Below are 16,597 nucleotides of genomic sequence, written 5' to 3'. Positions count from 1 at the left end.
TATATATATATATATATATATATATATATATATATATATATATATATATATATATATATATATATATATATATACCATGAGACTGAAATATGTGGGGTTTATCCCTCATCATTGCTCCTGAAACCCCTTCCCATTCCTCATGCCTGTTTGTGGAATAATGAAATCCTTTCACATTCTGATTTCCGGAAGAATATATAGGGACGAGAATTTCCTAATTAATTAAGAAAAGTAAAAAAAAAAAAAACATTAAATTACTTTTTTTTACTTAAAAAAAGGAAAAGAAAAACATAACTCTCCTTCCAAAAATTTTCTCTATCTTTCTCATATCTCATTGAATTTCATTGCTATTACCAGTACCAAATTAAGAGAATAAATCTAAAATAATAAAGTTGTATTTGCATTGAAAATTACAAAATAATCCTCATTTTAGTTTTAAAGTAAACGATAATATCATATCATCGATCATATTTGTGTAATTAATTCACTATTGTATAGACATCAATATAATTCAAACTCACTTTCAATAATAAATAATAAAATAAAAATTTTTATTTCAAAAGAGTACAAAGCTAAGATTGTCATTGTATGATTTGTAATACTTTCATATGTGGTATTGAATTTACGAAATTGACATGGCCACGAGATATCATAATGAAATGTAGTTCATTGTAGGGATGTTTATGCTCTTATATAGTTTGAATTTAAGATTGTTATTTTTAATGAAAACTTGATTTTCTTTAAATTGTGTGTAACTATCTTCAAATTTTTAGGCAATTAAGATTCAATATGATAATTATGGGTTCCCTCATAAATACTTCAGTCTAACATGGTCAAGGACTTAACGGTCATTAATTCCTTGTGTTCTTAATGCGCATTGTTGTCGATAATGAGTTGGGTGTTCAAATCTTAAGAACAATGTATAAATAATGTGTTGTTCGATTTCTAAGAGCAACTCCAACAGTGAGTTTTTATGGAAGGTTTTAAAAGAATTGCACTGATGTGGAAGAGAGAGAGAGGAGAAAATAGAAGAAAATAAATTTATTGGACTTAAAATTTTTTGTGGGGTCTTAAAAGGTAATGAAAAAAAAATACCTGGTGCGTGTAGCTGCCAACTTAAATTTTTTCTTTTTTTTTTTAATATTTTTTTTAATATTTGTATGGTGTGAGTCTCACAAAAAAATTATTATAGACTTGAGCGGTTGGATTGATCTAAGAATGATGTGAGATTTGTATAAATGATATTGTAGGTTTATATGTATGCGCGCGCGCGCGTGCTCTGTGTTTACAGTGCACTACGTGTGTGCATTGTGTTATAGATGACATGCGTTATCTCCTAATCTAGATAAATGACTTAAATTAATTATCAAGTTCATATTGTCTATATATATTAAAGTTTAAAAGTAATACTGAGTACTCCCTCTGTCCCATTTTATGTGTCTTACTTACTATTCATTAGTCAAACAAACTCTTTCTTCATTGGTTATTTTCTATATTATTTGTTACTTATTTTTAAATTTGATTTTTTTGTGTGTAATAGTATTTTTAGTGTAGTTTCTAAATATATAAAGTTCGTATATTAATTCTAAATTTAATATTATAAAAAATTGAATTAAAAATAAATTCAATTTCATTAATCGAATCAGACACATAAAATGGGACGGAGGAGTATATGATTTCTTAAAATGTGAAATTAAGGTATGATAAAAAAAGCAGACTTACTTTTTATCTTCTTTTATTATTATTATTTTTGAGTGGAAATGACACAGAATTTTTTGTGCGAGAACGGTACACGCTATTATTTGCGTGAAAAAGGGAAGTCTTGGCGAATGCGTATTCATTTTCACTTCTTCTCTCATCGTCTTCATAACCCCCACCCTCCCCCAACTCCCCACCAAACGCCTCTCTTCTCATTTTCTTCATTTCTTCTCTCCTCTCCTCTCTAATGGCTGCTTCTTCAGGGACAATAGACGCCCCCACAGCTTCTTCATCTTTCTCTTTCTCCACCGCCTCTTCATTCATGTCCTCCTCTTTCACTGACCTCCTCGCCTCCGACGCCTATTCCGGCGGCTCTGTGAGCAGAGGGCTGGGTGATCGGATAGCGGAGAGAACTGGGTCGGGTGTGCCCAAGTTTAAGTCTTTGCCGCCGCCGTCTCTGCCGCTTTCTTCGCCGGCCGTCTCGCCATCGTCCTACTTCGCTTTTCCTCCTGGGTTGAGCCCCAGTGAGCTCCTGGATTCCCCTGTTCTCCTATCTTCCTCAAACGTATGTGCCCTTTTCTAGTTTCTTGAAAATTTTAGGAGAAATCTCTGTTTTTTGTTTGTTGGGTAGATAATTGGGATGGGTTTTCTGATTTTTGGTTGTTGGTTCCTTTTTGTGCTATTTGTGTGCAGATTTTGCCGTCTCCGACGACTGGGACTTTTCCTGCTCAGACCTTCAACTGGAAGAATGATTCTAATACATCCCAGGAAGATGTTAAGCAAGAAGAGAAAGGATACCCAGATTTCTCTTTCCAGACCAACTCTGCTTCAATGGTGTGTTCTATTTTCGCTTCTGTTTTTGACTTGTTTGCTATGACTTTCTTAATTCATCTTTGACTTGGTTGATGCTAATTCAGTAGACTTATTCAAGGCACAGATCTTAGCAAAAACAGTTGAATTACAGTTCTTAGGGCTGTTCCTTGTTAGATGTGTTTAGTTTTAGTGTTCAATTGTGTTGATAGAATAGTTTTGTTAAGATAAAAGACTCAGCTTTGTAGCTTTGTAGCTTTGCTGACATTTTGTTTGCATTTTGGGGTTAGCAGACATTGAATTATGAAGATTCAAAGAGGAAAGATGAGCTCAATTCTCTGCAGAGCCTTCCCCCTGTGACTACTTCAACTCAGATGAGCTCTCAGAACAATGGTGGGAGCTACTCTGAGTATAATAATCAATGCTGCCCGCCATCGCAGACGTTGAGGGAGCAGAGGCGATCTGATGACGGGTACAATTGGAGGAAATACGGGCAGAAACAGGTGAAGGGGAGCGAAAACCCGAGGAGTTATTACAAGTGCACGCACCCGAATTGCCCCACGAAGAAGAAGGTCGAGAGGGCTTTGGATGGGCAGATTACTGAGATTGTCTACAAAGGAGCTCACAATCACCCGAAGCCTCAGTCTACTAGGAGATCGTCGTCCTCTACAGCTTCTTCGGCTTCAACCTTGGCTGCCCAGTCTTATAACGCGCCTGCCAGTGATGTCCCGGATCAGTCGTATTGGTCTAATGGTAACGGGCAGATGGATTCTGTTGCGACGCCAGAGAATTCTTCGATCTCCGTGGGGGATGATGAATTCGAGCAGAGCTCTCAGAAGAGGGAGCCCGGGGGAGATGAGTTTGATGAAGACGAACCGGATGCAAAGAGATGGTAACTTTTACTTGCATCATATATTCATATTGTTATACAATTATGGGAAAATTGTTGGTTACTCCATATTTTTTATTGAATTCGTTTTGCAGGAAAGTGGAAAACGAAAGCGATGGAGTTTCTGCACAGGGGAGTAGGACAGTAAGGGAACCGAGAGTTGTAGTTCAAACGACGAGTGATATTGATATTCTTGACGATGGTTATAGATGGAGAAAATATGGCCAGAAAGTTGTGAAGGGAAATCCCAATCCGAGGTACAACCTTAATTAATCTTGATAAATCTTGGTTTTTTTTTGAGTACTATTGACTCTGTTACAACGTAGTATCTGTTCATAGCTACTTTATGTCTTTCTTAAATTTGCTGAAAGTTTCTTAGTTCTCCTTGATATGAACTGTTGTTGATCTGCCATCCTTTTTCTATAGGAGCTATTACAAATGCACGAGCCAAGGCTGTCCGGTGAGGAAACACGTGGAAAGAGCTTCACACGATATCCGGTCGGTGATAACAACCTACGAAGGGAAACACAACCACGACGTTCCTGCTGCCCGAGGGAGTGGCAGCCACGGCCTCAACCGGGGCGCCAATCCTAACAACAATGCGGCCATGGCCATGGCAATTAGGCCTTCGACGATGTCTCTCCAATCTAACTATCCCATCCCAATCCCGAGCACGAGGCCAATGCAGCCGGGAGAAGGCCAAGCGCCTTACGAGATGTTGCAGGGACCGGGCGGTTTTGGGTACTCGGGATTTGGGAACCCGATGAACGCCTACGCGAACCAAATCCAGGACAACGCGTTCTCGAGGGCCAAGGAGGAGCCCAGAGATGACTTGTTCCTGGAGACATTGCTAGCTTGATGATACATAATACACTGTGAAGCTCATCTGCTCATGAAGTTTCCTTTTTGTTTACTTTTACCAATTTTATTGTGTTTTTTTATTGTTTTTTTATTGTTTTTTTTTTTTTTTTTTTTTTTGTGTGGGTTTTGTGTCTGGGGTAATTGGCAGAAGGTTGATTCATTTGTTCGTTTTGCTGTGTATTATTTTTGTATGTATAGCCACAGGAAAATCAGTTCATTATAGTGCAAGAAGAAGATGGGTATAGAAAATCCCTGATCTCAACTTCAGGTTAGGATTGTAAATCCTCAGTTGAAGAATGTACCATTAAGGAAACATGTTTTTTAAAATACATATTTAAATTTTTCTTATGCTAACAATTTGTGAGATTATAATTTTATATATATGTCAAATTAATCTTCACTTTTTACCCCCCACACACATAGTTTTTCGTGGGGCAGTGCCATTGTAAGGTCACTCGCCATTAGGTTGCACAATTAGGTGTGGTGCATTTTCAAACATTGTGTGGTACACTTTTGAATACTTAATGGTGAATCTGCATCAATCACACGAAAAGTACTGTTTGCATATATATATATATATATATATATATATATATATATATAAAATCATGAAATGTTATAGTGTTGCATGACTTAACTAACAAGGTGCATGTTCTGGTCTGACATGAAAACTTCCAAAAGTCAAAATTTTCTTAGCTGTGTGAACCGACTAAATATTCCTCCTACCCTCCTCCCATCTTACTTACCAGACTTACCAGTAATATTTTAGGTTTAGATATTAACTTTATTAATTAAATCTTGATATAAGTATTAATGTGTTTTAAAATAAAAATTGAATATGAAATCACACCTCCAATTTTGGCTCGAAAATATAATAGAATTTGAATTAAATGTTCACATGTCTTACATCGAAACAATAAATTGACAATAATATCACAAATTCCAGGATTGATTAGAGAAGATCAACTTATTGAGTTAATAGTTATGTTTAGAATAGGAATTACACTGAAAAAAAAAATCGCGCTATAAAAGATTAGTATGAAGAATTTAGTTAAAAAAATATTAATAATAAAGAATTATGTCTTACCCACTCGACTTATCAGTTTGCTTATCTCGTCATTTTATAGGGGAGAGGATATAGAAAGGTGGGGTGCGTCACTGATGGCGTAAGCAACTGAGCAAAGGACAATTTTGAATGGGTCAAAGATTTGTGGCTCCAAGCTTGGGGCGCACGTTGGTCAAGGTCAATTGGGATTTTACTAAAATGCCACTGGCCCCACCCACCATTACGCGTTTCACAATTCAGTGTGAACACAGATCTTCTAGTAACGTGGACCAATTGCCCAATTTCAACGTTGTGGGTCCCACACCTGTTATCCATTTGGGAATCCTTTTTTTCCTTTTCACATTAGCTCCCGTCTAACGTTGTCGTGAGGTGAAACAGCACCTCCTCTTACCTCACCCGCAAACCACACCATTAGATATAATGATTTTGGCTAAAGTGTCGTCTAGCACCATAAACTATATCCAATTATTCATGCCGCACCTTGAACTTTCATATCGTATATATTGAGCCACAAATCAAACTAAAAAATTCACCTAGAACTTTTAGTAGGTTTCCAGGTCTTCTTGCTGACATGGCGTCTGATGTGGCATTTCTATTAACCTTATGTTGTCCATGTAAGCGTTTACATATTTAAAATTTAAAAAACAAATTATTATATTAAAATAACCAGAATTTTATTCTCTTTATTTTCATAATGTATACTTTTCAATTTTGCAATTCCAATGTTTCAATTTTTTTTTCAGAATTTATATTTTTTGGCTAATTTATTGTTTAGTATTTTTTCAATTTTCCAAATTTATAGAAATGCTAATTTTTTTTTGTTTGTATTTTTTTATAAATATTTTTAATATGTAAATGCTTACATGGACAACATAAGGTTAAAAGAAATGCCACATCACTTGAAAACCCGAGCCATGTCAGCAGGAAGACCTGGAAACCTGCTAAAAGTTCTAGGTGGCTTTTTTATTTTGGTTTGCGGCTCGAAATATACGATATGAAAGTTCAGGGTGCGGCATGAATAATTGGATATAGTTCATGGTGCTAAATGACACTTTAGCCAATGATTTTTAATCACTTTTTTGACTCTTGATTTTTAAAATAAATCGATTTTTATCCTTCAAATATAACTTGTGAATTACTCCGTATATTTAATCTTTCGGTAGATTTTCTATCAGATGGCAGTTTGAGGCCCGATTAAGAAAAACGTAAATTAAAAAAAAAAATTAAAATCATAAATAATTTTTTTTTGAATACTACTAACTCAATTACAATGCAGTATCTGTTCATAACTACTTTTCTCAACCTATTGAAGCACAAGAGTTAGTATTGTCTCTACTAAGGCTCGAACCCACCACCTCCCGTATAAAGGGAAGAAACGCAACAAAAACAAATTTTGGGATATAAGTGACAATTGCAGTGTTGTAAAAATTTCGCCTACGCGTCGACCAACCGTCTAGTATATCACCATAATTAGTGGTCTAGGCGGCCGATCGGCACACCGGCTATGCGAACAACTAGACTGCTTAGGCATTGACTATCTAGACCTCCTAGGCCACCTTGTTGGTCAATTATTAACTATTAATTTTTTTAAATGAGTTATTTCACTCAAATCGATATCGTTTTGAGTGAAATAATCCTAAATTATTCAAACTCTATATGATTATTAAGTTAATATTTAATATTTTAATATTAACTATTAAAGTATTCAATAATTTATAATTATTAGTTTTAAAAATTTTTAAACATTGAAACAAATTTTTAAAAATTAAAAAAAAAAAAAAAGCACGAACTCCTAGCCGTTGATTGATCGCCGCCTACGTGTCCTAGGCCCCAGGCACCCAAAGAGAGCCTAGCAATTTTTCAACCATGAAAAGCTATTAGAGTAGTTTGAAATCGTTTAAGGTTTTTTCTTTAATTTTGTAATGATTTTAGAAGATTGGATAATAAAATCACTTGATGTTATCTCCAACGTAAATTTAACAAAAGAAAAATAAAAAATAAAATAAAAAAAGTGATTAAAAAAAAATCTCTGTAGGATCAAAACTATACTGTCATATAGATTACTATGCCATGTTGTCATTAACTTCTTCGTAAGGCTTATCTCGTACTTGGGCGTCTTTTCCTGGTGGACCCCAATTTGAGATCAGCTATGTCACAAAGAAACAGAAGTTTATGTAGATCATAACTCAATATATATCTTTCTTTCTTCCCAAGCATGGTGGTTGGGCATTTAAATTTTTTTTTAAACAAAACTATTTCATTCAATCAAATCATAGGACAATACATAACAAATGATAGGAAAGTGTGGAAACAATTCCATACAATTAGACATAGAAATAAAATACTTTGTCAATAAGTAAACTGTTTGGATTGCGGATTGCTTAATAAAAGATAAAAATACTTGAATAAAATAATTCATAAGTTTGTAATATCCTTAAGGATGTTTGCATATATTCAGCATTTAACTCACCACTTGTGGATCTAAATATTTAAAAAAAAAAAACAAAAAAAAAAAACTAACTTACACTATATATTATAACAACTTTTAACTGAGTAGTTGCCATGCATCCTCCTCCAGTCCCCAAATAATTTTATCTTGGACATTCTACCTGGGGTTGGGCATTTAATTTTGAACATGAATTATTTCCAATTTAGATCAATATATATGTCATTTTTTTTTAGTATTTTAAGTATTATTTTTGAATGACAAGGGAAACACGTTATTATTACTTAAGAGTGTTTAAGGAGTAAATAATGTTTCATCGCCTGCAAATTACACATGAGAAGTAAATCATACTAAGAAAACTTTTTTTTCAAAAAAAAAAAAAATACTAAGAAGACTTTGTGCCACATGCTCGATATATCGAAAGGGATTTTAAGTGGAATAACTCTTGTGTGAGATCATTTCATGACACTATAATATATATAGAGTATTTTTTTTAAAAGCTTAAAATGTAATATGTATTTATAAATTTATAAAATAGTGTTGCTCAATACATTTTAAATAAAAAGTATTATGCGCCACTACACATGACACAATACCTACTCTTTTAAGTATTATTTTTATGACACAATACCATATACCTAAACAAAAGACAGTTACTTATCAGGCTATCATTATCTTTGCAATATTTTTTTTCTTGCGTCCATTCTCACTAGAGTGCAACCCTATATATATATATATATATATATATATATGGGTTCCCGTGCAGTTGTTTTAGGTTTGTGGTTTTTCTTCTTAAGGTGCATAATTTTCCTTTTTAAGGTGCGTTATATTAAAACCTTAGGTGCGTGGTTTGTGTTCTTAAGGTGTTTTGATTGTGTGCTTAAGGTGCGTGGTTTATGTTCTTAAGGTGTGTCGGACTAAAGCTTTAGATGCGCGTGGTTTATGTTCTTAAGGTGCTTTGTTTGTGTGTTTAAGGTGCGTGATTTGTATACTTAAGGTACGCATGCCTAAAGCTTTAAGGTGCGTCATTTGTATGCTTAAGGTGCGTTAGTTGTTGAAACTTGGTGTGCCATTTTTAAAACTTTAAGTACGTGGTTTGTATTCTTAAGGTGCGTCTTTTTGAGCTAACCGCACAGGAAGCTTTAAGAGAATATGTTATATATATATATATATATATATATGTGTGCGCGCGCGCGCGCGTAAATTTTACCGTGGACCATGGACCACTAAGCATTGTGGTCCAAGTGACAAAACGACGTTGTTTTGATTAATGAAAACAGACGGTTGAAACTGCCTCCATTTTGCGCAACTGCAGTTCATTTTCAACACAATTGCAGTTTTAATTCAACACAACTGCAGTATCAATTCAACACAGCTGCAGTATCAGTTCAACACAACTGCAGTTCCAGACGGATGAAACGGCCTCCTACAACTGCAGTATCAGTTTAACACAACTGTAGAATCATTTGAGATGCAGTGTAGTATTAGTTATGGATACAACTGCAGTATCAGTTCAACACAACTGTAGTATCATTTGAGATGAACTGTAGTATCAATTATGAAGATTTACAGAAGTTTTTCTCCCACTTATTGAAACTACGTCATTTTTGTGACCTTGGTCCATGGTATAAGAATTGGTGTGTGTGTGTGTATAGTGGGTCAAATATCTTTTGCCAACCTCTTGAGCCTATTGTTGGAGGAGTCCTAATTTCCTTGAAAAGTTCATTGGGCTGTGGCTCAAATATCTTAATCCACCGATGCCAATCGGCCCTATCTCTAAGCCCTACATTTTTGCTGTTGGTTCTCCAAAGGTCAGGGAGTTAGCCGTTAGGCATAGGATCCATTGATATATAAGCTTAAAATTTTCATTAATTTAGAATCAAATTTTTGTCTCATACTTTTCAAAAAAAAAATAAAAATTGTCTCATATATATATATATATATATATATATATATATATATATATATAGAGAGAGAGAGAGAGAGGTGAGATTAGGTACAGACTGTTTTTCTGTGCGAAACACACAAATTTATACTTGTACTTTTAAAAAAAATTGCGATTTTTCTGTGCGAAACACACAAATTTATACTTGTACTTTAAAAAATCACTATACGTGTAGAATAGAAATTCTAAAAAATACACAATAGAACCCACAAAGATAAAATATTAATACTTTGGAAAAAAAAAAGAATGTAAAACATGATTTTCATCATATGGATAAAACATTATTTATGTAATTAAAGGTCATGAATTTTAGTGTTGCCGACACTCTGATCTCTCAATCGAGTCTCATACCCTTGTCAACCAAAAATATGTTATTTTCGGGGCAACTCTAATAAAGTTGGTCAGACTATTGATTTAGTAATTATAAAGGTATAAGTTCGACTCCTAGTGAGAGTTGTTTATTGGCAGCGTTTTTTGGTTTGAGCCAATCAATTATTTACAACCAGTCCTCCTGGTCTTTTGACGACTAGGTCACAAGACAGGTTCACCCAATATACATCATACACTATTTGATAGTGTTTGTGGGTTTCTCTTGTCACTTAAAAAAATATTATTCTTCTATAAATATATAATTGGTAATATAATAATTTGGGGAAAGGCAAAGATGTAGAGATGAAGAGAAACAGAAGCAATGAAATTGAAGGGTTTTTATCCATCCACATATATATACATACATTGGCTGTGCTTGCATGACTCTCTTTCAACCATTCTCTTTTTGTTTTCAACTCCCATCAAAGATCAAACTCTAATTAATTTAATTCCTTGTTGGCCTACCTGAGTTGGCTTTTCTATCTTTTGCTTCATTTGATCGATCGATCGATCATATAATGGCGGCGGCGACGACGAATAGGATTACTTCGGCGGGACTAGTCCCCGGGCTCCACCGCAGCGAAATCATGGTGTGCCAATCCGCAGATAATTTAAACTCCCGGGGCGGCTCATGGATCGGCAAGGATCTCCTCTCCTACACCATTCCGCTGGTTTTCGCCCAGTTGATCATCATCTTCATCATTACCAGAACCATTTTCTTCCTCCTCAGGCCTCTTAAACAAAGTATGATCACTGCATACCTTATTGTAAGCTCCGTTCTCATATATATATATATATATATATATATATATATATTATATTTGTTTGTTTCCATCTACAATATAATATAATATTCTTGCAAGATTTTGCATAATCAATAAAATAATAGACTTATTTGCTCCCGCGTGGGCGTAGACAAATTACAAAGTTAGTAAATAAGGATGAGAATTTCTCCCGATCTCGACGAGTATCCCAATCCCTACGCCAGCCAACCAGGATGTGGGATGGGGAAAAAATTCGAGGAAAGGGGACATAAAATATTTCCAATTCCTTGGCTAGGATGGGGACGGGAGCAGGACCTGGGTGGGGTTTCAAAAAGAGGATGGGGAATACACCCCCGTCCCCGACTTGTTCTTTTGCCATCGATCATACTTACCGCTGATACCTAGTTAGGATGTGCATTGGGTAAATGTAACCCTATGATCCTAGCTAGCAAATTAAAAAGACCATAAGAATATAAACTAATTTAGGTTTTTCATAATTGACTGGAAACCAAGGTTGAGTGGGGAAGGAAGCCAGCTGCCACTTTACTAGGTAATGAGCTTTGTAAACTTAGTCATAAAAAGATCACTTGAAGGTAAATTAGCTTAATTTAAGTATAAATGACGAACTCAAATTAAAGGCCAATAGGGAATTCTCACCTGGAATAAGAACTTGATTGTAACTGTCTGCCATTATTTTTGATTCTTGATTTCAACTGAGTTGCTTGGTTTCTGGTTCATGCATCTTATTGTTTCTATGGAATCTCCGGCAGAGCGGGATAATGATCGGACAGACGGTGTTAGGTCGCATCAGAGAATTCTCGGACCTGCTATTCCCGATAGAAGGAAGAATGGTTCTAGAAACACTCGGCGAATTAGGGTTCATGTTACACCTTTTCATATTGGGCGTGAACACGGACGCGACGATGGTGAAACGCGCCGGACGAAACGAGATTCTGATCGGAACGTCGTGTTTCGTGCTGCCGTACGTGCTAGGCGGGCTCGTGGTGTACACGATGCCGCACATCATCTTCATCGACGAGGTCACCCAACACTGCCTCATTTTCATATCCATCATGAGCGCCATCTCGTCGTTTCCGGTGATAACCACTTTATTGGCCGACCTTAATCTCCTCAACTCCGAGGTGGGCCGCACGGCCACGACGTCGTCTATGGTCTGCGATTTTTGCAGCTATTTCGCGTCGCTAATTATGGGATTTCTCGGCATTTCTAAAAGGTTCACTCGAATGGGGGTGTTTTTGTCGATTGCGTGGGCCGTGGCGACCCTCACTTTAGTCGTGATCGCCGTCCGACCGGTGATACTTCTCATCGGGCGGCGAATACCGGAGAATGGGTCGATGAGGGAGACGCAATTTTTGGCGATTGTGGTGCTCGCGTTGTTATGCGGGTTAGTGGCGGAGATTCTAGGGCAGCCGGCGGGGCTAGGGACGTTTATATTGGGGATCGCGGTGCCGGATGGGCCGCCGTTGGGGTCGAATTTGGTGTCCAAGCTTGACGTGTTTTGTACTGGAGTTTTACTTCCGGCGAAGTTTGCGGTCAGTGGGATGGATATAGACTTGTTATTGGCAGGGACTGGGACCACGACGGCCATCATTGAGTTCATCATCGTCTTGGGTTACGTAGGGAAATTCACCGGCACTTTTATTCCGGCTGTTTACACCGGATTTTCAGTCTCCGATGCCACCTCTCTTTCCCTCATCATGTGCTGCAAGGGTATCATCGAAATCGCCGTCTTTATCACCTTGAAGGAAAATGCTGTAAGCCATCTTTCCCCTCGAACCCTCTGATACCAAATTGAAGCATGCGTTTTATCTTTAGTAAAAGTCTAAGCTGATAGTTGGATTGGACATGCGTTTTCATCGTTTAAGCTGATAGTTGGATTGCACATTTATGTTTATGCAGATGATAACTTCTGAAGCACTCGCCCTGCTACTAGGAACGATGTTGATAGTGACTGGAACCGCGACGCCGCTGGTCTGCTACCTCTACGATCCATCGATGAGATATTTAGGTTACAGAACGAACTCCATTCTCCACTCCGATCCCCACACGGAACTCCGCATGTTGGTGTGTGTTCACAACGAAGAGGATGTCCCAACCCTCATGAATCTCCTCGACATTACCTGTCCGGGCCGCCACCGCCCACTCTCCGTCTCGGTCCTCACCCTGACGGAGCTAAAGGGGCGAGCCGACGCGCTATTGTTTTCCGGGACGAGTTTCGTGCGCGGGAGTAATAAAGTGAACGGCATCGGGATAAAGCCGTCGAAGAACACTCCAGCGGACCGGATCGCCAACACTTTTCACGCTTTCCGGATGCGCCACCATGGCGCCGCGGCGGTGGAGATCTTCACGTCGGTGGCGCCGTACGCGAGTATGCATGACGACATCTGCACTATCTCGCTCGAGAAGGGCGCTAACATCGTGATCGTGCCGTACCACAAGCGCGTGTCGTTCAACGGCGACTTAGCCGCGAATGTGCCAGCGATTAGAATGGTTAACCAGAACGTGCTCCAGAAGGCGCCCTGCTCGGTCGGCGTTTTGGTGGACCGCGGAAAAGTCGCCGAAAATCAAGCGATTCGGTTAGGTGTCACTTTGCTACGTGTCACCATGCTGTTCTTCGGTGGCCCCGACGACCGCGAGGCCCTCGCGTACTGCTCACGCATGGCGGACCACACCCACGCCAGCCTCACGCTCGTGTGGGTCCGGAAAACCGCCGACAAGTACCCCAGCAACCTTGACGACCACGAAAAAGACATAGACGCCGAGCTGGTACACAAATTCCGGTCAACCCACGCCGGAAACGATCGGATCTCATTCAAAGAAGAGTTCGCGACGGACGCCGTGGACACAACCCGAGTTCTTCGCGCTCTGAAAGGCCATTGCGAGCTCTGCATTCTAGGCAGATATCACGACCCCAAATCGGAGCTAATCTTGGGGATCACTGAGTGGACCGAGTGCCCGGAACTCGGGGTCATCGGAGATATGTTAGCAACGACGGATTTCAAGTTTTCGGTGCTGGTGGTGCAGCAACTGCCGCAAGGGACGGCGATGGAGCACTGCCATACATTTGAGCCTATGGGGAGTAGTAGTAGGCATAGTCAAAGTAGCGAAGTTTCCAAACAATATAGCGCTAGGAGCTATATAGAACCTTTGAAACTTTAATTATGTAAAGCAATAATTATATGTATATTTACTAGTGTAACTATAGGCTAATGGCTTATGTATACAAGTCCAAAATAGCACATTGGTCTCTAATTATATTTATATATATATATATATATATATATATATATATATATATTTGGTAAATATTCAAGGTGATATATTCATATGTGCCCAAATCTTGTCACGTTGATCACCCCATATCTCCCTTTTCTTCTTATATTACGTTAGGAATAGGGCTTGTGAAAGTTGGGTAATAGTTAGGGGCTTAGAGCTTAGCCCTCTCAGGGTTTCTCCTCATTCAGCTTCAGAAAGATCTAAAGTCATATGTTGGTGTCATTTTATATAACTGATTAGTGGATTACTACTTCATTGTTTCAATAATATGAAGATGAAGTTCCAATGTAACTATAAAAATTATAAACGAAATATAATGAGTTACAAGACTGTTAGATTGTAGTTTTATTGAATTGGAGTAGTTTTCATATTAAGTATTACTTTATCTACAAAATTTGAATCTAAAGTTTCAATTTTTTTTTTGGAATACTACTAACTCTATTAGAATGCAGTATCTATTCCCTATTGAAGCACAAGAGTCAGTAATGCCTCCACTGAGGCTCAAACCTACCACCTCCCGTATAAAGGGAAGGGTTTGATGCCACTGGACCACAAGGTCTTTGGCGTAATTATTGGGAATGAAGTTTGGCATATGTAAGTGATAATTAAATAGTTAATTAGCTATAAATTAAAGTATGATTAAGATTTAAGAATATGGAGTAGTCATGTGTTGGGAGTTGGGATGTGGGATCTCTATTTGTTGGGGGTAATGGGAACGGGGATCCATGTGAGGTATGGTGAATTAAGGAATTTGATTAAACTAAATAGGGATTTAACTAATGAGTTATATTACATTTTTTTTTATTTATTTTGGAAAAGATTTAAATTAGTTATTGACTATACAAAAGTACAATTAGATCATTCAATTCAAAAAAGTATAATTAGGTCATTGAATTGTTTAAAATTATACAACTCAATCAAATTTGACATAAAGGATTTTAGAAGGTTAGTTATTGTTGAAAGTGATGCTAAGGAAATTGTTGAAGCGTTGTGCATGCTGGAGGGTGGAGGTGATTCTCGTGGTTTGATGGCTAATATCATCCATGAAAGTCAAAGGTGGATGTTGAAGCACTGTCAAGTTCAGGTGACTCGTGTTTTTATAGAATAAAATCGGGTGGCTGGTTTGTTGGCTAAATAGGCGATTCTTAGCTATCAGGGTACCATTATTATATTGTTCATCAACCGACGCCTGAAATTGTCAAAATTCTCGATGAGGACTTGCTTCCCCCAAGGGTGGATGTTCCTCGCATGGACTAGTTAGGGTGTCCCCCTCCCTTTCTATTTAAAAAAAAAATAAAATTGACTTGTTCCTCAGGTTCCTGTTGAACTTGATTATACTTAAATTTTTTTCCTTAATTAATGTGACAAAGACCTTGTGGTCAAGTGACACCCGGTTTACACTCTTACATGGAAGGGAGTGAGTTCATGCCTTAGTTGAAAAAAATGTGACAACTAGAATTGAAATATCTGTTTGCATTTATTTTGGTGTCACCTTGTCCTTTTGGGGTGCTTTTGTATTTATGCAATAATTATTAAATGTCATATGAGCCTTTCACCATTGATATGATATTTCATATATATGGCAATAATTAGCAAGTGTGGGTACTAAGTTATTGTCCTCCTCGAACATCTTTGTGCTCAATCAATTCCTTGTGAGCCCAAAATCTCCACTATTACTATTATTTGATTTTGGAGGGGTCTATTTTGGACAAGTACAAGACGTGTAAATACTTTTCAAGAATACGTTTAATTTGTTGTTGTACACCTTTCGTACACGTCACACGTTCAAGTAATCATATATTTTTATTTGAAAAAAAAAAAAAGAAGAAGAAGAAGAAGAAGAAGAAGCATTTTTAGTTTATATATTTTTATCAATTATTAATGTAAGTATTTTTCACCCTCTAATTTTTTGTGTGGCGGTAATTATGGCCCTCTTTTTACCGTAGAAATCTCAATTCAACAAAAAAAAAAAAAAAAAAAATTGAAGGGACTCATGTTTGCACATCATCCAGAGAGTTGCATGAAATGATGAAATGTTAATATTAATATTATTGATCCTCGTCAAAAACCTTGTGGTCTAGTGACACCCGGTTGCACCCCACATGGGACCCTCGTTTGCACATCATCCATAGTATCAGAGAGCTGTCGCAAAGAAATTGGAACTGCACAATAAGATCAGACATGTTCATCGGGAAGCTAAATTATAGATTACTTTGAAGATTGGTGATGATTTATCTATAGATTTGCAGGTGTTAGAAGATTCCGAATGAAATGTCGTTATTTTTTTATTTTTACCAGGAGACTTGACTCGCTCTAATTTTTTGTAATTAACAATAACAATAGAAAATCTCAATATATATGAGAAATCAAATGATAAAACATAAACAGAAAAATCCGGCCTTGCGTATCACCTTAAATGGTGGTCTAGGTGGATGGCCGGCTAGGCGACCGCCTA

At 37.3% G+C, this 16,597-nt stretch overlaps 2 protein-coding genes across 3 annotated transcripts; both read left to right on the top strand.

The window, feature by feature from the left end:
* The first annotated feature begins 1,853 nt into the window (after positions 1-1,853).
* LOC116004550 (probable WRKY transcription factor 26) lies at positions 1,854-4,609 on the top strand. 2 transcript variants are annotated; one of them, XM_031244647.1, is made up of 5 exons: positions 1,854-2,260; positions 2,389-2,529; positions 2,796-3,397; positions 3,490-3,651; positions 3,821-4,609. In XM_031244647.1, the coding sequence occupies exons 1-5, from the start codon at positions 1,943-1,945 to the stop codon at positions 4,251-4,253; spliced, it is 1,656 nt and encodes a 551-aa protein (XP_031100507.1). In that variant the 5' UTR covers positions 1,854-1,942; the 3' UTR covers positions 4,254-4,609. The 2 variants fall into 2 exon arrangements, with proteins under 2 accessions (XP_031100507.1, XP_031100508.1); XM_031244648.1 differs by having other exon boundaries at positions 1,855-2,260; positions 2,799-3,397.
* A 5,990-nt stretch (positions 4,610-10,599) lies between these two features.
* On the top strand, positions 10,600-14,025 carry LOC116004099 (cation/H(+) antiporter 14). The gene is made up of 3 exons (XM_031244032.1): positions 10,600-10,848; positions 11,616-12,620; positions 12,766-14,025. Exons 1-3 carry the CDS (start codon positions 10,600-10,602, stop codon positions 14,023-14,025), a joined length of 2,514 nt encoding a protein of 837 aa, XP_031099892.1.
* The last annotated feature ends 2,572 nt before the right edge of the window (positions 14,026-16,597 follow it).

Source organism: Ipomoea triloba, chromosome 14 (assembly GCF_003576645.1).
Source record: "Ipomoea triloba cultivar NCNSP0323 chromosome 14, ASM357664v1".
Classification (NCBI taxonomy): domain Eukaryota; kingdom Viridiplantae; phylum Streptophyta; class Magnoliopsida; order Solanales; family Convolvulaceae; genus Ipomoea; species Ipomoea triloba.
The sequence above is the reverse complement of the archived record's forward strand: the minus strand, read 5'-3'. Positions and strand labels throughout refer to the sequence as shown.

What these genes read in the sequence shown, in the direction of transcription:
- LOC116004550 (XM_031244647.1), top strand. Translation starts at nt 1,943, where the DNA reads ATGGCTGCTTCTTCAGGGACAATAGACGCCCCCACAGCTTCTTCATCT. An exon ending in TTCTCCTATCTTCCTCAAAC is followed by an intron (nt 2,261 to 2,388) that starts GTATGTGCCCTT and finishes ATTTGTGTGCAG; the next exon opens with ATTTTGCCGTCTCCGACGAC. An exon ending in AAGGGAAATCCCAATCCGAG is followed by an intron (nt 3,652 to 3,820) that starts GTACAACCTTAA and finishes CTTTTTCTATAG; the next exon opens with GAGCTATTACAAATGCACGA.
- LOC116004099 (XM_031244032.1), top strand. Translation starts at nt 10,600, where the DNA reads ATGGCGGCGGCGACGACGAATAGGATTACTTCGGCGGGACTAGTCCCC. An exon ending in TGATCACTGCATACCTTATT is followed by an intron (nt 10,849 to 11,615) that starts GTAAGCTCCGTT and finishes AATCTCCGGCAG; the next exon opens with AGCGGGATAATGATCGGACA. An exon ending in TCACCTTGAAGGAAAATGCT is followed by an intron (nt 12,621 to 12,765) that starts GTAAGCCATCTT and finishes ATGTTTATGCAG; the next exon opens with ATGATAACTTCTGAAGCACT.